At 40.2% G+C, this 21573-nt stretch overlaps 1 protein-coding gene across 1 annotated transcript in view; it reads left to right on the plus strand.

The window, feature by feature from the left end:
• The window catches only part of ripor3 (RIPOR family member 3), a 61317-nt gene that overhangs the window by 21258 nt on the left and 18486 nt on the right, over positions 1 to 21573 (plus strand). Inside the window, exons 2-7 of the mRNA XM_051415629.1 lie at positions 12812 to 12910; positions 15554 to 15709; positions 16044 to 16122; positions 16227 to 16250; positions 16385 to 16438; positions 16824 to 16973. Coding sequence (XP_051271589.1) covers positions 12813 to 12910; positions 15554 to 15709; positions 16044 to 16122; positions 16227 to 16250; positions 16385 to 16438; positions 16824 to 16973 — 561 coding nt within the window. The 5' untranslated portion in view covers position 12812. The remainder of the gene's footprint in view (positions 1 to 12811; positions 12911 to 15553; positions 15710 to 16043; positions 16123 to 16226; positions 16251 to 16384; positions 16439 to 16823; positions 16974 to 21573) is intronic.

Consider the following 21573-nt stretch of genomic DNA (forward strand, 5'->3'; position numbering starts at 1 on the left):
TAGATTCTGTTATTTAAAGATGTAGATACAAAATGGTTCTTTTAAATACAGTCTGCACGCACATAAATACACACACACAGCGAAAGGTGGAGTATTGCAACTTACTAAAATACTGCAGAAAAGATGCATCTGTCATTTCTGTGGTGGAGGGGGGGAGAGACAGATCTGTACATTTATTCTGTATTTTATGTGTCTCTGTGTGTGCAGCATGTTTGGGGCTCAGTTAAGTGGTGTTGACAGCAGGGCTAATCGAGGGGAGGACCGTGGAGAGTTGGTATGATTACAAACCCAGAACTTCAATCCTCCTCCTCCTTTTCCCCTCTTCCTCTCCATTTCCTCCTCCTCAGGTCCCTCACATCACAAGGAGCCAAAAAAACCCCCAAAAAACAGACTGAGAGAGACATATTAAGAGGGAGGAAGACAGAGTAATGGAGGGACCCGTATAGACAGAGTGATGTCTCTTTTATCTCTACAGACACAGAAACACACAGAGGCCAATGAGAGATGGATGAAGAGAGCCAGATGAAAATAGGGCTTCCCTCTTTCCTTTATCTCAGCTGTGAAAATAAAAAGCCGTAACGAGACTGGGACTCAGACAGAGAGAGAGAGAGACAGATCATGAGTGATAGTGCTTCAGACACTGAGACAGACGTGGAGAGACACACGATGACGTCCATATTGGATTGAGACCAGTAGGGAAAATGACAGCAGTGGATGTAAACAGATTCAGACTGAGGATGAGACTGGCTCACACCCGATTTACAATCTATAAATTTGTCTGTTCTGTAATTTTACTACGTTAATATTGCATCTCCATCCGTCTTGGCAGAGGGATCCTTCTTCTGTTGCTCTTACTGAGGTTTATTACATATTCCTCCATTAAAGAAGTTTTTTTTCCCTTGTCTGAATAAAGGGTGTGAGGCAGTGGTTCCCAACCTGGGGGTCGGGACCCCCACTAGGGGTCACCAAAGCTTCACAGGGGGTCGCGAGGCCTTCTTGATTTGAATGAAATGAAAATAGTTCTTTACCTTTTGGTAATTGTTATGTTTATGTTACCTAAACTCTGAAGACCTGAACACAAGCTATATTCACAGAGCCTGTAAGTACACAGTTAAAACAACCAAAGAGATAATAGAACAAATGTTGAACAAGTGTCAGGGAAAAGAAAACACTGAAGAGCCTGTTTAAATATGTATGTAAAAGAAACTTAATAAAGACAGAAAACTGTATAAAAACCCATCTCTGATGCAATATTTATGGAAAATGATCTGAAAATAATTTCACAGCTTGGATGTTTCCATCAGACGAAACGCAACACAAACGTGAGTGAAACTCATTTGTGGTTGGTTGCCTGTGGACCAGAGTCGGGGGGTCGGAGGACGGATTCCTCCCAGTCTTACACTTGTGATAAGGCTGCCTGTCAGTTCCCAGTAAATCTTTCTGTCCGCACGATGTGATGAAATTCTGGCCTGATAAACATAAACAGACTGGATTTTAAGCGTAATCCACATCTGGATGCCAAAGTTATGGTGGACATTGCTCACATAGCTCCACGCTCAGCTGTTTATTGATGAACATAATCAGATAGGGATTATGTTCATCAACTTGCCAGTACACACAGATGTGGTCACCGTGAATGTGTGTGTGTGTGTGTGTGTGTGTGTGTGTGTGTGTGTGTAGGCAGATGTTTTTCATCTTTTGTAGAAGATGATGAACATCTAAGTGTTTGTGCAGGGTTGTGTATGTGTGTGTTGGAAAGTACAGATGTTTGTATCTTTTGAGGACTCGAAGAATCCAGGCGTGCTGTGTGTGTGTGTGTGTGTGTGTGTGTGTGTGTGTGTGTGTGTGTGTGTGTGTGAAGAGTCCAGATGTTTGTATCTCCTCAGGAAAATAGAGATGTACACTGTGTGTGAAGAGTTCATGTCAATAGTTTTAAGAGATTAAGTTACTTTAGAGTCTTTTAATCTTTGCTCTGGCTCGGCCTAAACACACAGGAACCCTGGATATCGCCACATAGCACAACACACAGCGGGGAGAGGGGGATGGAGGGGGATGGAGGTGAACGAGGAGCGAGGGGAGGTCTGCAGAATGAGTTAAAACCGAGGGACAAAATGGAGCCAAAGGAAAAAGAGATACAGACAAAGAGAGTGATGGAGACAGGAGGGTGGAAGAGATGCAGACAGGCCGAGATAAAGAAATCTGAGAAAATGGAAAAAAGGAGAGGAAAGAGGAGAATGTGAAGAATGGTCGGCTGAAACATGAAGCCAGAGAAGTGACAGCTGCAGAGGAGGACAACTCCTCTCACACTCTCTTCTTTCCTTTAAGCTACGTCTTTTTTCTTATTTCCTGTGGAAGAAGTGAATGCTGTCTGTCCTCGTCTGTCCCCGTTCTGCCCTTTGCTTTATTCACACGTCTTTGTTTACATACAGTTGTATTCAGGCTCAGAGACTGGGAGCGAAATGTACTATTTGGCTTCCTTATTAGCAGCCAGCTAACTGAAAGAAAATGTCTGTATTTAACTAATAAAATGAATAGGACTGTCTCAGGGTTATTATATTTAATTATTTACTGCTGTGTAAGACGTCAGGATTTCTATGTAAACCAGTCATGAAAGCAAGCAAGTACTTTCACCGAACCTAAGTAGATTTATTTCTTCTGTACTTGATTCTTTCCTTTTCCTTCTGCTTGTATTCCTCAACGTTTCAAAGCAAAATGCTGCACTTTCTGCTTCGCTATGTTCAGAAGATAATGATCGGATGAGGCCCGAAATACAGTCACACACACACACACACAGAGCTGTTATAGACATACAAATGTGCAGAGATGGTGGAGTGATGGCTGCCATATAGTGGCGCCTCAGGAGCAGTTAGGGGCATTTCCTTACTTTTGATACTTTAATACTTCTGTTCTTTTACTTGAAGCTGCACTAATCAGTGGTTTAATGGATCAATGACATGCAGTGTTTATGAATGTGTGCTGTGAAAGAGGTCGCTCATAGTGACGGTACCCACAGAGACATATCACACGTTACGACTCTGCAGTTCCCCCTCTGGAGTGTTTTATCGTCTTTCAGCTCATTTTGGTGTCGTGACCCACAGCTTTATTGTGTGGTTCAGCCATAGTCAACCTCATTTCCAGCTGCAGCAGGCTGCTGTCTTCAAGCCCTGGTAGGCCTGCTGTATGCTACCTGCTCAGCTGCAAACAGCAGGTAGACAAAGTAGCAGCTAAAGCGCCGGATATCTCCATCAGGACTGCTCATTGGACTTTTATTTGTCAGGTGGACCCAAAATGATGGAACTGGATCTGGAATCAATATGACTCTATTCCGAGCACCCTTAACATTTTACCTCTTAACCCTCACTCCCTTTTTTTTTTTTTGTCTATCTCAGTCTTTTACTTCTTTCCTAACATGCGCCTCCTTTCTTTCCTGTCCAAACTGAAATCTAAACATTTTGACAGAGCAGATTGTTAAAAGCTGCTGTTAACAGAACTCAAGCTCAGTGCAATCGATCAGATGAACTGAAAACAAAAACCTCATCGTACCACTGTGTTAAGTTATCATCCGTTACAAAATCAAATGCTTTTAGATGTTTAGTTTGTCCAGCAGCCACTCTGGCAGGAACACAACCAGCCTAGATGTTCACGTCACCACCAAATACCAGTAAGGTGTGATATTTATTCTGTTTATGCTACGATCTCCCCTTCGTCCTCGACCTTTGACCCTCTGAGTGTGTGTGTGTGTGTGTGTGTCAGAGGTCGTGATGTCCCAATTTAAAACTCCACTTAAAGACTTTCCAGCATCACACTTGGCCTCGAGGCGTACCCATAATACTTACCCATAATAATAATAATACAGCTCATGAAGAAAGATAAACAGGCCGTGATGCAACATGAAACTGGCTGTCCACACCCTTGATGTTGGTGTTTAAAGCCAACTCTTTTTCTTCCAAGATATGTTTATATATAAGTTTACTTTGCCAAAAATGTTTCATTTCCAGTCCAGAGGCCTGAACCACAAAGCAATTTCAACTTAATCTGGCTCGCTTTGGTTCACCTGCTTCACTGAGACTAACATTAGTCGTCTTGAGCAACGGGTTTAATGAAGCTGTTAACTTTTTCCAGTCCAGCTACGTCAGACAGAGTTGTTGTTTTTTAAGTACTATTGTTACCATGACACGCAAAAAGGTTAAAAGGCATAGACATACACCCAAAATGTCCTCAAACGTGACAGTTTAAGTGCTTTTTATACACCATCCTGTGATATCGTGTTGATTATCATCAGGAAAGGTTCTGGGTCAAAGGGTTTTTGTTTGGTTAAAAATATTCGGGGTCCTTGATAGCGAATGAAAAAACTTTATGTATCTCGAAAGAATGAATAAAAACTGTGAAAACAATTAAATATCAGTGAGAAGATTTCTTACTGAGTATATAAACATACATATAACTGGCTGCTATTTCTGGAAGATTATGTGCAAACACTGTGTGTGTGTGTGTGTGTGTGTGTGTGTGTGTGTGTGTGTGTGTGCTTCCCTTCAGAACAGCATAGTTCTTCCCTCTGGGGGGATGTGAGTCATCTGTGACCTCTGACCCCCTCCAAAATGAGCCAATCATGTGCCAGCTGGCTGTGAGCCAGAGGTGGCGACTGTCAGTGATGATCTAAAACTGGATGAAAAACAGCGAAGAATCAACAAATGTTTACATTTATTTAAAGCTAATTAAAAGCTTTTTCTTTTTCTTTATTTCACAAACAATCAATAACTCTTTTCTCTCTCTCTCTCTCTCTCTCTCTCTCTCTCTCTCTCTCTCTCTCTCTCTCTCTCCCTGAAGAATCCCTTTGATCCAGCGATTTATGACGACTGACTCCTCTGTTACGATTCTGTACAGAGAGAGATTTGTTCGTTTGCTGCTCTTAATACGATAAAAGATGTTTTGTCGATTTTGTTTACTTGGAAATTGAGCGAAGTCCCCGAGGAGCATTCAGAGTAACTCAAAGCTGTCTTCTAATGATCACAGATGATCCGCGAGCCAGAGAGGGTGAAAGATGAGGAGAGAGAGAGAGAGAGAGGGGGAGAGGGGGAAGATGAAGACATAAAAAAAACAGAAATTAATGGAGGGAGACAAACCAAAAACGAGATGGGAAGAAGAACACAAGGAAACATGTTTCCACTAACAGAGAGAGATGCAAGAGGGATGAGTGGAGGGCTACAAAGGGAGGGGACAAGACACCAGAAACAGACACACACAGACTGAAGATGTACATACAGAGCCGTCCTCAAACAAAGACTGAAACTGTTTCCCATATGGTCAGGTTACACACACACACACACACACACACACACACACACACACACACTTTGACAGTACTTATGTATGTAATATAATAATGCTTTGTCTTTATCATCTTTGGATTAACAACAGACACCATCTCTGTGCTGGTTTTCATGTTGGATAAGTTCCATTATTTGAGACCAGTCTTAAAAAAGGAACTAATTTAGTAATTACACTATCAGATGTCTTTGGCAACCCCTGTGATGGCTTTGCAGTAATCATGAGCAGAATGTGCTTCGTGCGCATTAATCTTTTGTCTAGAAATGTTCACTTCACTTCAGAGAATTGTGTTACTGGTCTGCCATGCATTTTAAATGAGTCTCTGGTTTGAAAATTGATTTATGCAGGTAGGTTTTCAGCATTGTTACCGAGGAGTAAAAAGAATATCTTCATACCACAGAGCTTAAAGTGCGGTTGTCTGAAACATCACACATTTAGCATTTAACATTTAGAGTCAGTAGTTGTGTCAGGGAACCAAACACGATTAGAAAATATTATAATATTAAAAGTACGGCGCACATTAAAAACATACATTTCAAATTTCCATCATGTTTTTCACATTGTTTTCCATCAATTTACTGGTGTAAGTCAGCTTGCATCCACTTCTTCTGTAACGGTTTATTGGCACCAGATTGGAGAATTTGTGACTGTTTATCTCGTCAAAAGGATAGAAACACACATACATTTGCATTTTCTTTTGTCAATTTTCTGGAAATTCTTTTAAATCTGCACCAAACTGGAATGATAACTTTATTTCCGATTACACTAACACGATTCTGAAGTCAAACACACAAACAGGTCTGTAACATTCAAGAGTTTCATTGGAAGAGAAGCATGAGAGAGCGGCCTTAAATCACTCCTGTGTGCGAGTACAGAGAGAATCTGTTCGTACCAGTGGTTCTTACATGGGGACCATTGATTTTTTGAGGGTTTCTCGGGCTTCTGGAGCTTTGAATCTGCCATCACTTACAAACCTGTTTGTTTGATGGCTCCGACCCCACTGGGGGATCATTACAGAGTCAAATCCAGGCGAACGGGGAAGTTGAAATGAGGCTAATTATGCCGAGCTGAAGGAGAGTGATTACCAATGAGACCACATTCAAAACACACTGTGACACCGCCGCACCCTGAGAGGGAGGAGAGAAAGAAATCAATTCCTTATGTTTGAGTTTTACATGAGTTTTAGCTCTGTGTGTGTGTGTGTGTGTGTGTGTGTGTGTGTGTGTGTGTGTGTGTGTGTGTGTGCGTGTAGTAACCTTCAAGTGTTGACGTGTGTCAGCTTGTGTGCAAATGTGTGTGTACAGACAATGTACAGGCCCCTTGTGAGGATCTGCTACATGCTCTGTAGTCAGAAACACACACACACACACACACACACACACACACACACACACACACACACACATAAAAATACACACAGAGGCCCCAACCTCCCACCTCCTCGCCACATGGGACCCCGTAAATCACTTGCAGGTCAAGGCTAATTTTTTAAGACCAGATCTTACCCCAGCTTTTCTCCAGACACCCCTTAGCACTGCACACACACACAGACACACACAAACACACACTCACACGGAGAGAGAGAGACACACACACACACACACACGCTCATCCCCCCTGAATTCTTCATCACTCGAGGAATGTGCCTCCCTCATTTCACATTCACATCACATTCCAGATATTATTTATTTTCTGTACATCAGTAAAACGTGTAATTGGAACGTTTTCCTAGTTTTTATGTCTTTTTCACATGTTCTCAGTTGCATTTACACGAGTGGTTCTCAGTCATTTTCAATCACAGTGAAACAAGAAGCTGCAGATTCTTCATTCCAGCAGCTACAGCCTGAGGCCTGCACACCTCCAGCCGACCAGCAGCCAATTAATCATCAGCGAAATTACCTGGTGTGAGGCCAGTTTGACTGAAAACAGCAGGATCTGAAAAATGGTTTTTATATTATGATAGGCTTGTCTCCTCTATGTATTGGGGAGCCTAGAAGGTGATGTGAAAGATGATTGGAAAGCGCTGGGGTGGAGGTTGTAGGAACAGCTGACTTCACACAATTATATGGTTTTCGAAAGTTTCTTCTTTTTTAATAACGACCAAAACGCCCAAATTGTTTTACTGACCAAAAGTTAAAGGACAAATTATGGTTGGTTACAAGAATTGGAAGCCACTTTATCTTGTTTTCATAGCCTCAGTCATTGTTTCTATTATATTATATTATTATACGTAATTGTCCTCAACAAAGTACACAAGAGACGAGTCAGACAGTCAGGTTGTAAAAAAAACCCCACAATCCAAACGCATCTGGAAGAGAAAACACAAATGAAAAGCTAAACACCCAAACATCCTTCACAGTTCAGACCCACTTCCTGCTTCAACTTTGACTTCCTGTGTTTAGAATAGCAGTGTTTTCACTTTCAAACATTAAACATCAAATCAAACATTCACATTAAAACTACGGTGGCCGCCAAACTCTCCAAAAAAAATCCCATTCGTATCGAGTTTTGACCTGGTTAAACCCCAGAAACCTTTTCTTAAACATGAGAATTTTAGTTAAACGCTAACATGCTTACAGAGAGATTTTAAGCCGTTCACCACGTTCACAACCATAGTTCAGAGTGTTTGCATGCTTACCTTCAAAGTACAGCTGAGGCCGCCTCGAAAGTCATCAGGTATTTGATCTAAAACTAATGATCTGACGATGGCGCTAGAGAATAAGTCATGGCAATCCATATATTACAGTCTGACGTGCAATTTCTGGCACTTGTCTTCTATACTTGAGACACAATACAGTAATTACATCTATTTACAGTGTGACAATAAATATAAATATATATATATATATATAAAGGGAAAGGCTAATGTTTGTGTCACTAGGTATGACTGTCATTGACATATTCCTACAGTCAAAAGTAACTTCTCTGTTTGTTTCTGCTCTATTTCTCTTTTTCCTGCCGTCTCTTTCTCAGTATAAACAGTGGAGGTCTTTTTCCTTAAACAGGGAGTCACAACACCCAACAGCTGTGCATGTATGAGACCCAGACTTTCTTTAAACAGCTCATTTACAGTTGAGTAGAGGGAGGGTCAGGATTTTAACACTTTGTTTTCATGTTCAGGATTGACCTTTCTCATGTATTATACCGTAAATGTTATTGGTTATAATTATTGCTCTTTCTTGTAATTTCTCTTATTTTTCTTTTTTCCACAACATCTAATCTATTGTTCATGTTCTTGTCTGTTGAATGTAAAAGTACTTGTTGGGCAGAGAGTTATCTTATTATATTATCATATTTTTAGAATATTATGAATGATGCTTTAACACAAAGGAAACATTTTAATGTTTTTAACTACATTATAAACAGTTGGATAGTTCAATCTGTAGCATAGCGTCATATTTTATAAATCTGTAACATTTTGTTTGTGAAATCTATAAGGCCGTCAGATAAATGTAATGGAGTAGAAGTATTAAGTAGAATAAAGTACATTACTTGAGTTAGTTACTTTCCACCACTGGTTTCATCTTTTCCTTTCCCACCAACAATAACTCCTCCTCCTCCTCCTCTTCCTTCTCTGCTTCACAGCCACATGTGGTGGTGATTCAATGCTTCAGAGGAAATCCACAAAGTTTACAGAAAAAGTTGATGCTTCATTCTTTTGGTGCAAAGAGAGGAGTCATCTAACTCAGACATTTGGAATTGAAGAGCAGTTTCTCTCTGCAGGCTCGAACTTTCAGGGTTTTGTCAGCCGCCACTGTGTCGACGTTGTTCTCTGGCGATGAGAGTAAAACAAAGACAACTGTATGATGTGACTGACTGAAAGCAGCTGCATTTTGAAGCTTCTTACAGCTGATTTTGTGAGCTGATGTGATGAAAAATGTTGCGTGAACAACCAGAGACTGTAACTGAGCAGACAGGTGGAGATGGATGTAGTCTGTGACAGCAGAAATAGACTTTATGCTTGTTTGATAGTCAGAGCTGTATAACATTCTTCACATAGTGAATTACAGCTGGTTAAAGTGGCATTCAGCCAGGACTGAACTATGTTGTTCTGATTATTCTGATTCCTCCGAGTTGGGCACTTGTACATACTCAGTATCTAGAGCAGGAAGGTTATAGTAAGAAATACACAGTTGCCAGATTTTAATCTTCTAGATTAATTAATACCAGTTTACATACAGACACAGTAATTGTAAACAAGTATCTGTATACTGTAACAATGGTTACATTGGGGGTGCTTCACAAAAACACAACACACCTGTCAGCAGGATGACAATAAGACCAAGAGTCTATGGCCAATGCTTAAAAATATGGTTTTATTGCACTTGCAGTCAGGTTCCTACTGGGAGTTGAATTATACACACAGATCTCCTCCTGGGATTAAAACCAGTAAAACACCAAAGAAAGCAGTTTCACCTTTAAAATATCTGACGCTGTTCAGCCGAGCTGCTGCTAACGTTAGCTCAGCTTGTTTCTCTGATAACTTAAGATCCAGACGTCCGATGACTAAAATCTAAAATAAAAACGTGGCTTCAAACTGGATAAAAAGTCAACGTATGACAGCTTCTGGCAGACAACCACAACGCTGACGCAGGCACAAAGGGGATATGGCAGCCGGTGAAACACAGCGTTACCTGAATGCAGTGACAGATTTCTCAGGGTTGAACTGGAGTTTAAAGACATTTTAATGTGCAAATGTTAAATATTATATCTTTAGAATTTGGTCATAAACCAAAATAATACACAATTACATTTTTGATGGTGGCGCTAGATGAAAAGTCAGAGGATGACCAAACTTAATCAAATTCATCCTGAAAAAGACATGAATGTAATGGCCAGTAGTTGTTGAGAGAACTTCATCACTAATTAAAACTGTCAACCTCATGGTGGCACTATAAAGTCAGACTGAGTGGCTGAAGGAGACAAATGATGCTAGGACATGACAGAGAGCTGCACCAACCATTGAGAAGAAACACAGGTGCATTGGCAGAGTGAATCAAAGAGAGGGAAACGTGGCTCCACTCGTCACTGGACGAAGATTCCTCACATAAAATAAAGTTCTGAAATATTTTCAACCATATTTCAACTTCAAATGACAACATATAAATAATGATTATCCTCGTAAAAACAACAACAAAAGGCACTTTTCACTTCCTCCACCGGTAGAGCACACAACCAGATGTCAGGTGTGTGTGTGTGTGTGTGTGTGTGTGTGTGTGTGTGTGTGTGTGTGTGTGTAGTATAAGTGCTTACTGGGCTAACTTTGGTTCGTAATGATCAGACCTGGTTTCTCCATCCCTGTGTGTGTGTGTGTGTGTGTGTGTGTGTGTGTTATGTGTGGTTGCTTGGTGACTCTGTTGATCTTGGCATCAGGACCAGAGTGTATATTACATTCTGGGTCAGGGCTCCGAAACTGGGTTACTCCTGAACTACTTACGCTGGCAGCATTTTTCTGCTCTAGTTCAAATCCTGGTCGTGGAGGAAGCCAAACTGAGAGCAGATGACCTTGATTCAGCTTATTCGAGCAAGACTGCAGCTCAGATTTTAACATTTAGAGGAGAAAGATGATCGTAAACATACAATAAGCTGCTGAATGAGGAAGCTCGGACAGACATTAATCTTTCCCATATACACAGGATTCCTCAGCTACGATACAAAACCTTTTAACTGCGACTCATTCTGAACTGATTTGGAAGACACCAGCTGATGACCATGAAGACTAAAAGAATAGCAATGTTGTTGTTTTTAGCTTCAACCAAACTCAAGCAATCATAGGAACCACATGAAAGACTCAGCAGATGGTGTCCAGACTGCGTGTGTGTGAGCACATCATTATCATATACTTGCCTGCACACAGTATTTTTCTGTGTGTGTGTGTGTACCTGTGAATGGGATTCATTTACAGTAAATATCAGCTGTTCTTCATCACTGATTGACCTTTTTACTATAAGCCACACTTTGTTTTCTCTTCACCTTCATAAATAAAACATTTCAAAAGTCACTTTCTTATAGAATAATCCTGTTTTATCTGAAGCTTATTTCATGTATATAGCACAATCAACCACAACTACGGAGACTTTCTTTACTTGTATTTGTCCCTTGTTGTAATTATCCATCACACTGAACAAAAAGGTCATTGGGTTGTTCTTGTTTTAAATTTAAGCAGCTGTTTAAGGCAGTTTGTCAAAAAAAAAAAGAACAATTAATTGAACACATGCACATTAGCAATTCAAGGCCTTAGAAGACAAAGACAGAGAGGAGTCTGTATTATCTCGGAGGTGAACGACACTGACGGGCTTAAAAGGAAGTGGTAGGTAAGGAAAATGTAGAAAAGTCAGGGGGTCACCAAGAGTTATAAATGTGAACCTGATGGTGGCACAGGAGGAGAACTCAGTGGACTGACTTTTTAAAGACTTTTGTACCAACCTATGTGGTAGATGTGGAGCTATTTGACTGGAAACTACAACTTTCTGACCTGCTGTTTTGTGCTAGATGAAAGTCAAGCACTTACAAAAGCTATGGCGCTTAAATTTCATGTCAGCCGATCCAGTAGCTGGTGAATTATTTCAGTCTGGGTCACAGTGGTGCACCGACGGGTCGACCTACATTTTCCATCCAAGTGACCTGCAACTAGCATGGCTTAAAATCCGACGCTCTGCCATCTGAGCTGCACATCCTCCAAACTTACATGCAAATATATAACTGTCCTCCATCTGTACACCAGCATGTGCACATGTTTGTGTGTCTGCTTCAGGATGTTCCTCCTTTTTGTTAATGTGTCCCAGAGATTTTGCTGCTTCCTGTTTTGGATTTTCTGAGCGTAAGGGTGGTCTTGTGTCTTGTGAGTGTGTGTGTGTATGTTGGGAAGAAGTGGACAACAAAGCTGACAACAACAGAAATAAATTATAAAATATAAAACAGCAATGCAGGTGACCTGTTAATTAAAACTGTACTCTTGGCTTCTGACATACAAAATAAATAAAGAGCAGAATAAATAGCTTGTCTGAAAATGCCTGTTTGCAGATGCTTATTAATATTGGAATAACAAGGCCTTTTGGAAGTATCGAGGCAGGCGTTCAAAACTGGTTCATGTTTGGGTACAAGAAAGTTATGAGTGGCATAAGTGACCCTTCCTAAGTCCCGCCCCTTTTTGCTCTGTGGTCCAATAACAGCTGAGCAAACCTCGGTCAACTTCCCCCTTTCCAGTACTTAGATAGGCTGTATGCTAAGCTAATCTATGTTGGAAAGACAACCACATTTTGAAGATGGTGAAAAGATATACTACCTAGCTAATACCTGACTTAGAGCAAGAGTCAGTAGGTTTGGTTGAATGTCTCGTTGAAGTCATGGAAGTTTTACAGCACATCTGGGCTGATGTTTGGGAGTGTGTGTGGGCAAAGTTAATTGGGACTGAATATATTTTTCTATATTTCATAAGTTTGATGATTAAAAGCTCTCTCTCTCTCTCTCTCTCTCTCTGCAGGATGTCGGTGAAGCTGCGATTCGACTCCCCCTCGGATGGAGGTTTGGTCCACAGGAGCCGCTCCTTCACCGGGTTCAGTTCTCTGACTGGACGACGACGGTGAGTGACAGCCAATGAGAAGTAATAACGACTAACTTAGTTTCCTTAAATTACTTGAAGGAATAACAAGTAGGAACAAATTAGGTCTTTGTTGTCTCAGGACATCAAAAACCTCCGTTAACTGGTTATTATACAGTTTTATACCAGACAGCACTTACATGACTTTAATTTTAGGATAATATGGTAACCCAGAAGATAACTATGGTTTTACAAACGGTGGACACCTCTACATGTGAGGCTATATGCGCAGGCACCAATACAGTTTTACAATGTAGTCGTTTTTATTTATACAAGGAAGAAAAAATGTCTTTGGGGAAACTTCAGACTTCTTTCTTTCTGAGGATGAGCTCTGGTAATAAACAGCTAAGTGCTGTAGCTCACAAGCCAAAGGCAGATATGTTGCTGTTAGTGGTATTAAAGTGTAAGGACCGCACCAGCATCTAAAACAGGCCGAGACACATTTTCAGGAACATTAACATACTGTTTAATGTGCTACAGCTGCGTAGCTAATTAGCTAAGTTAGGAGCTTTAAAAGTGATGGTAGCAGTTTCTCCCCACTGAATGTTGGTCTGGTTGTGCTTTCATCAAACATCAATGTGCAGAACCAGTCTGTGTTCATGATTGTAAGTTTGCTAAGAAGGAGACTTTAGCAGGAAGGTTAATGTGGGTTCCTGTTTGTTTTCTTGATATTCAAATAGTTTGATATTACCGTCTTTATTTAGTTGCGTCTTTATTTTAATTCAGTTCAGACCTTTACATTGCCAGCTGCTGTCGGTTTGTAAGGCGTCAAAGTATTTTTTTCATACTGCAGAACAATCAAAGACGGGAAAAAAATCCGTTATTGTGCTTTAAGATTGAAAGCACTTGAAGCTAAACTGTCTTATGTCATGTGGAGGGAAATCCCTTCACCCTCAGACGAGCCTGTTCCTCATTGATGGGCAGACAGTGAACGCACCACAGACGGCAAGATGTTATTTCTGAATGAAGAAAGACAGAATCGTCAGTCCCACGAGAGAGAGAGAGAGAGAACAACATGTCATGTTAAGAGCTGGAATGCACTTCCTGTGATTTTTCCATCTTAAACAAACACTTAAAAACACACCATCTCTTTAACACAGTATCTCTCTCTCTCTCTCTCTCTCTCTCTCTCTCTCTCTCTCTCTCTCTCTCTCTCTCTCTGTTCATTCCTGAGCATCTCAGCATATGTGTGGTCTCCCATGGTTCTCCACTTTGGACCTTTGATCATGACGCGACCCGGCCGTAAATATGACATAAACAAACCCCACACACTGACAGGGACGACAAATATCACACACCATGACAAACACTTTTATAGCCGGGTCCATAATTACAGAGGACATCTGCTAAATCTGAGTGAAGCTTTATTCGGTGAGAAATATGGTCGACAAAAACACCGATGTGTGGACACTAACGCTCCGTGTGTGGCTGTCTCCACACAAACTGTCTGCTTAGTGTCTTGTTTCTAGAATCTCAAATTTTCAGCATCACTCATTTGCATTATCTCATTTATTTACCAATAAACAGGTTTCTGATCCCAAAAAGAGTGGATTCTTGTTGTGTTGATTTATTCAAAAGCTCAGAGATGCATTGGACAATATTGCTGACCTCATTAAGTGGGATAGTTATCAGCCTCATGTTAATGTTAATACACTTTATATAGCCCTGTCTATATAAAATGTCCTAATTAAGTCTTAAAAGGTTATGGCTATAAAGTCCTAACTTCCTAGAAGCAACTGGTTTAATTTTGTAGTATAGAAATAAACCTAAGTTGTTGTTAAATGTACTTATTTAATCTTCTGTCTTATGAAATACCAGCATGGACGTATGAATATCAGCTTATACATATAAATACAAGATGTGTAAGTGTACATAATAAGATGAATTTGGAGCTGAGGACTGGTTTTCTTTCACTCTGTTTGTAGCCTCGGGTGTTTAGATTACAAAAAAAAATCATTTGAAAAATATGTAAACATACTGAATACTTTGTGGAACCATGAAATTATTGTAATAAAACTGTGAAAACAAAAGAGAAAAATGACAGCATTCGTCATTTCAGCCAACGGCCAAAACAAACCCCTCTGGCGGCCGAAGGAATTCTGACTCTTGTCTGTCAGGAGCAAAGAGGAAGTGATGTTATTATAGAGCCACAAAGTCTGCGTAAGAGAGAGGTCGGGGTGGGTGGATGGGTCAACAAGACGTCCGCCTCAGGAGGCCGCAGTTCACTTCCTGTTCCCTACTGACAGTCAGCGGTTTATTTTCCCCTAACCAGGTCCTGTTTGTGCCTAAACCTCACCAAACCTTGACCACAGCAGTTTTCAGGCACAGATAAGTTGTGTCTTCCTGCCGATAGTGGTGTCAGATCGGAAGTAACTTCTTTATGTCGCTCTGGAGGACACAAATAACTCATCTTTGTTTAATTTGGAGAACTTGATTGACATCCAACAGCATATCATCATACATCATCATGTCTTAATGCACGGTTGGGAGCGAAATGTTCTCACTGTCCTTTGAGTTCAGGTCCAAAAGCTGTCAGTCTAAGAACACATGAATGCTTTGGTAAAAATGTGTTGGATAATATATGTGAATAACTATCTGTGTCTTTATTTATATTCCTGTTTTCAGGCCATCCTCTGCTCGTAACTCGCTCCGCACCAAAGCCATGACAGGAGGTAAATCTCCCAGGACGCACCTGTCTCCCAGCAGAGGGGGAGGAGCAATTTGGTCTCTGCAGCCGGATGAGGTCGACAGGGTCTTCCAGGCGCTACGCAAAGGACTGAAGTATGTTTACTACTCGTGAACTTAACTCTGCACCCTACTGCTGAAGTGATGGAGAGTTACATTATGTATATTGAGTAAGAGGCAGTTGTGGGAGAGGTACTCAGATTAATACTCAGAGAGAAAAGTAGCAGAAAATCACATAAAGTACAAAATGTATAACTATAGCATACTACTGTATGTAAGTACAGTAACTGAGGGAATGTACTTGTTATTTTCTGCTACACGTGGTAATTTATTTGAAGTAAAATACAGCATTAGACCATCTGCAGCTCTGCTTCAAACGTTGTGAAGTTTCAGTGTGAATCACACATGTTGCTGATGTGTCCGTCTGCAGGGAGTTTCTGGAGGGTCACCAGGCAGAGATGGACTTCCTGTCTTCACAGCAGAGAGAAACCAAGAGAAACTCCAGACTGGTGAGGAAACTGAACCTGTGTCTGTGTGAGTGAGTGAGTGAGTGAGTGGGGGTGGTTTGATTTGATTTTCAGGTGATGATGATGATGTATTTTCTCTCTTCCAGGCCTTTCTGTATGATCTGGAGAAGGTAATCTTTGCACCAGAATCACATTATTTTACCCAACTGCAGTCGAACCAAATCTTATTTTGAGTGAATTATCATATAAACATTGAAAATATAAATTCAAAAAAATCATATTTATCGTACGTTTTCCTTCACAGGAGATAAGAGCGTTGGAGAGATACATACGAAGATTAGAATTTCAAATCAGCAAGGTAAAAGATCTTGGTGGTGATGTGATGAAGTAATGGATACGACTGTTCTTCAGACATTTTGAGGAAATCTGTCTCTGTGGTTTTCAAAAGTTTTAGTAGTTTTTAATAGATTCAACCAACCTTTTGTCTATGTTTAATGTGCTATGCAGCAATATCAGTTGAGAAAGAAAACAACGAACAAAACACAGAAATTTGAGTTGTTTCATTAAGCAACCACAGTCCATGCAAAGTTCAGCCAACTCTTTTCAGGCTAACAATCTTAAGTGAAGCAGATACAAACGAGCTACATTTGAAAGAATGAACAATGTTGGTTTTTTTGTTGATTGTGTTGCTGAACACACGCTCCTGGCCGCTGTGTCTCTGAGTCTGTCTCTTGTCTCTGCAGGTGGAGGAGCTCTATGAGACGTATTGTATCCAGTGGAGGTTGTGTCAGGGAGCGGTCAACATGAAGAGAGCCTTCTCACTGTCCCCGTCCACCAGAGCCTCCAGAGAGAGTCTGCTGGAGCTCAATCGCAACCACAGACACAGCCTGCAGGTGATTTTACTACTTCAGTTTTCTTTCCTGAAGAGCACATTTGAAGTGAACTTTGATGTTATCAGGACAGAAATGTTGTTTTTCTGATTTCTGAAGTCGAGTCAAGATTCAGGATAACATGTTAACACTTTAGAGTTTTTGCTGATGCTTTATGTTTGCCACTGTTTTGACCAGCGTGATGGATGAAATGACATTTTTGCAGAGTCTATCATCGACTGCTTTTAATTTTAATAAGTGAAATAGGGGCCAGATAAAGTAAAGCTTCAGTTTCTTTTTAGTTTCAGTTTCTTATTTCTCTCCAACTCTCTTCCAATGTCTCTTTGTCTCTTGATCTATTCGTATAGTGAAGACAAAAATATAGAGTTCAGCTCTGAACCAAAACGTGTAACATTATTTAATAAGTAAACAAACCACTTGCATCTTGTTGTCCTGCTGTTATTGTTAAGGATGTGTGTACGAGTGGGATTTAGGACCCAAATGTAGACACTGAGGCAGAACAGGTCAAATAAAAAGGACTTTAATAAGTGGATGTTCAGATTAACAGGCTTGCAGTCAGACATGAGGAGGAGAGCCAAACAAGCAAACAAATCCAGAGGGGCCAGGCAGGCAGGTTATAAACACATAAAGCAGACATCAGGTAGAAAATGGCTGGAACTCAAATGCACAACATGACGTGCTGGTGAGCTGGTGATATATACACAACCAGGAAGGTTCCTCAGAAATGCGTGGTGGGCCTGGGGGAAGTGGCAGAGACAGAGACAGAGGGGCGGCTGTAACACAGACACAGCCTCCAACCACACATCTTATAGGTGCTGTCCACATTAACTGCAAATTAAAGCCTGACCACCTCACTGTAGTCTTGTTATACTATAATACAACTGAACATGATAAGATAGCATGATAACTTAGAATAGAATTTAAAATGTGTTTTATATTTGAACCAGATTCTTGTCAAATTAACTCGTATGTAACATATTTTATTTCATCTGCAACGTGTTTCTGCTGCAGTCTGTAAAATGTATCTGAGGTGTAACACATTAATCACTGCTGAGCCGTGATCTGACCATGTGTGCAGCAGACAGAGGTCACACAGCGACTGTATGAATCCCAAAAGCCAGTGTTCGACGTCCTGTCTCTGGTCCTTCCCCAAAACCAAACCAGCATCCTCAAGCACAGGTTAAGGATCTCGAATGTTTTAATCCAATTATAGTGCTTGTAGGCTACTTACAATTCAATACAAAGTTGTTACACGTTATATAACAGTCTGTAAAGACATATTTTACTGGTGTCAGAAATAACCTCAGTGGTCTTTTTCAAGTAGCATCTGTGTAACAGACGACATGCAGGAGTCATTAACAGCTTCTTCAGGTCTTTTTTTTCTTTTCTTCCAGAGGTTTTAACCACTGTTGAGGCTTATTCCACTTTCATTAAAGGACCAGGCTGTAAGGTTTAGTGGCATACAGTGGTATGGTGGCAGATCCCTCGCTTCACCTTCCCCTTCAAAGCAAACAAACAGAAAAGCAACACGAACGGTCCCATTTACAGCCAGTGTTTGGTTTGTTAGTTCTGGGCTACTTCTAAGGTAACAAAAACACAGCAATTCTTATATTCAGGGGATTATACACTAATGAAAACATACCTATGAATATTATATTATATTTCTGCCAATAGATCATCCTAAATGTTAAACACTGGACCTTTTTAAGGTCTCAGCAGTAGAAGTAGTCTTAATATTGATGCATGGGAGAAAAGAGGAAAAGCAAAGAGGTTTTTTCCTCTGAATTGTAGTTAAGTAGAAGTATAAAGTAGCATTAAATATAAATATCCAAATATAGTACAAGCTCACAAACCCAAAATAATAATGGACTGAATAAAAATGCAGGCAATTATAATCTTTACTGTTAACCTGAAACTGTTTAGACATAATTGCTAACAAACATTTTACACATTTCATCCATTAAAAGTCCTCCACATTCAGATTATTGGGGAAAAAGCTGATTGGCAGATAAAAACTAAACATAATACCATTGACGCATCATGAGAATACAGCGTAAACTGAGCTGCAGCCCCCAAAAAAACAGACAAATAATAACTGTCAACAATGGATTAAAAACTGTTTCTGATGATCGCACATAAAAGACTGTAGTGTTTGTGTAAGAATCAGACATCTATCTACAATAGAAGCTGAAAAGAATCAGAAAATAAACACATGATGGTCCGTATGCTTTATAAACGCTCCTGACACTTCAGTGATGCTACATAATTGAACAATTTCATCACCGCCGAAGGAAATTGAGAAGGTTTCTGACTGATCGCAGAGGGAGTCGGTGAGAGGACTGTAATTGAAACGTACTCAGGCCAGAAGTGTCTGCCACGTATCCATCATGTCCACACAGCTGTCGCCAGGAACGGTCACAGCACCGCCAAGCGAAATAATCTGGCGTGTGAGTGATGGTCCCACAGTGATTTTCCTGTTTGTAACCGCAGGCTGAGGATCATTAACTGACAACTGAAGGCTCATTCATACCCTCTTTCTGTCTGCCTGTATCTGTCTGTCTGTTTGTCTGTATCTGTCTGTCTGCCTGTATCTGTCTGTCTGTTTGTCTGTATCTGTCTGTCTGTATCTGTCTGTCTGTATCTGTCTGTCACATGTTGGTGCAGAATATGATTCTCTCTTTCTCTAAAACATCTAACTCCAGAGTTATTATACTTTTGTATTTTTCATTAGTTTTTTATTTTATTTTAGTTTAGTTTCTGGAGTGTATTTGCTCATTTTGGTTTAGTTTTTATTGTTTGAAAATGTTTAGTTTTAGTTTATTTTTATTATAATATGGGGGGTATTTGTTCAGAATAGGTGTTACCATACAAACACATTCACTGGTATGTTTTCATCCATGTATAATCACCTGAAAATAAAACCCTTAGAATGAGAATGAGAATAGAATATCGGGCCTTTCGCTGGAGCTTCTCTTACAGCTTGAAAGGGGAGGGTGAGGTGAGGGCGCTGCAATTAGCAACTACACTGCTAGGTGCCACTAAATCTGGTTCTTTAAGTAAAAGTACAAAAGTATTAACAACTAAATTAAAGTAAAAGTGCTCTAGTCATTATGCAGAATGGTCCTTTTCAGAGTAAGTAATTAGGTTATATTATTATTGATGCATTAGTGTGTTTATTACTTTAATGTTACAGCTGGTAAAAGTATTTCCCTCTGAAATGTTGTGGAGTCGAAGTAGAAAGTAGAAAATGGAAATACTCAAGTTACAAGTAGCTCCTTAAGTTTAATAAATATACAGTTTCTTTCTACTCAAATAGGTTTTAATTCTCCTCTCTGGTCTTTATCGCTCTCACACACACATAAATTAAGAAACATGCACAGAACTCACTTTGTCTCATGTTCATTCAAAGCGAAGAGGTCAGCACCTCTGTCTGTAACACTGGCATCTGTGTATGTCTGTACGACCACACACACTGACACTGTATGTATACAGACTGAGTCTCCTCCCAGTGAGTAGATGCCACAAGAGGATTGAAACTATAGGAAAGATCCTCTCAGCTACCTCACATAAAGTTTTTGTGGTTCAACCAAGGTGATGCTCAAGAAACCTGCAGGCGTTTGCTGAAGTTATAAATCAGAGTGAAGATGTATTTAGTCTGTATGGCAGAGTAAAGTATAAACATTTACAAGAATGGTGAGATCTCTTGCCAGGCCGTAAGAAAACTGGTTTATAGAAAAATCATATTTCATGTATCACATTTGTTACATTATCTAGATTTAATCCGTGTTTACATGCAGTTGAGTAAGCAGGTCCCTGTTTTCTGCAGTAAGCTGATCTCTTAAACGTCAGATTCAGGGTCTGACACTGGAGAAACCTGGTTAGCGCTGCTACAGTTCTGCTAAGGGAAAACACATTTCTTGGCTGCATACACGTGTATGTGGTTTCTAACAGAGAATCACATGTGTAATTGCTGCTGTGGCAGCAGTGTGGTGGGATGAAAGTAAACCGTTGGAGTTGGATCTTCAATTCAAAGTCTGACTAAAACTGAAACTTTAATTTTTAAAAATAGTGCTCGTAATAACCTTTTATTTGTGTGGCATTTTTCAAACTAACCACACAAAACTTTAAAATGACAGAAACGCATCCAAAAATACATTTCTGTGTAGATTACAATTACTGTTACGTGATAGCGCGAGGGATTTCAACTCGAATGCTGCTCCAGAGTTTCCTCCTTCAGTCTGGACATGAGGATTGTTGGCTGCAGTTTTGTTGTATGATCTGAGATTGAGTAGTTTCTGGACGTCTAAATAAGTCGCTTCCATAATAGTTATTTGTAAAAAAGACTCTAAGTAAGTAAAATCTTTGCATTACAGAGCCTGTTCTCCTCACTGAGCCATCCGTCCTGAGCAGCTGCAGGTCAGCACAGGTTTGAAAGTGAGCAGGTTACTGCATTGTGAACAAATACTCTGATCCCTGCTGTAACCACAAACCTGATTTCTTGCATGTAAACGCAGAGATTTAAGATGTTGTGATGACACGTATTTACTATTTCCCTCTTTTTTAAAAGGGTGTAAAGTCTAGAGGGAGTCAAACATCAAACACT

The sequence above is a fragment of the Dicentrarchus labrax genome, unplaced genomic scaffold (assembly GCF_905237075.1).
Source record: "Dicentrarchus labrax unplaced genomic scaffold, dlabrax2021, whole genome shotgun sequence".
Taxonomy (NCBI): Eukaryota; Metazoa; Chordata; class Actinopteri; family Moronidae; genus Dicentrarchus; species Dicentrarchus labrax.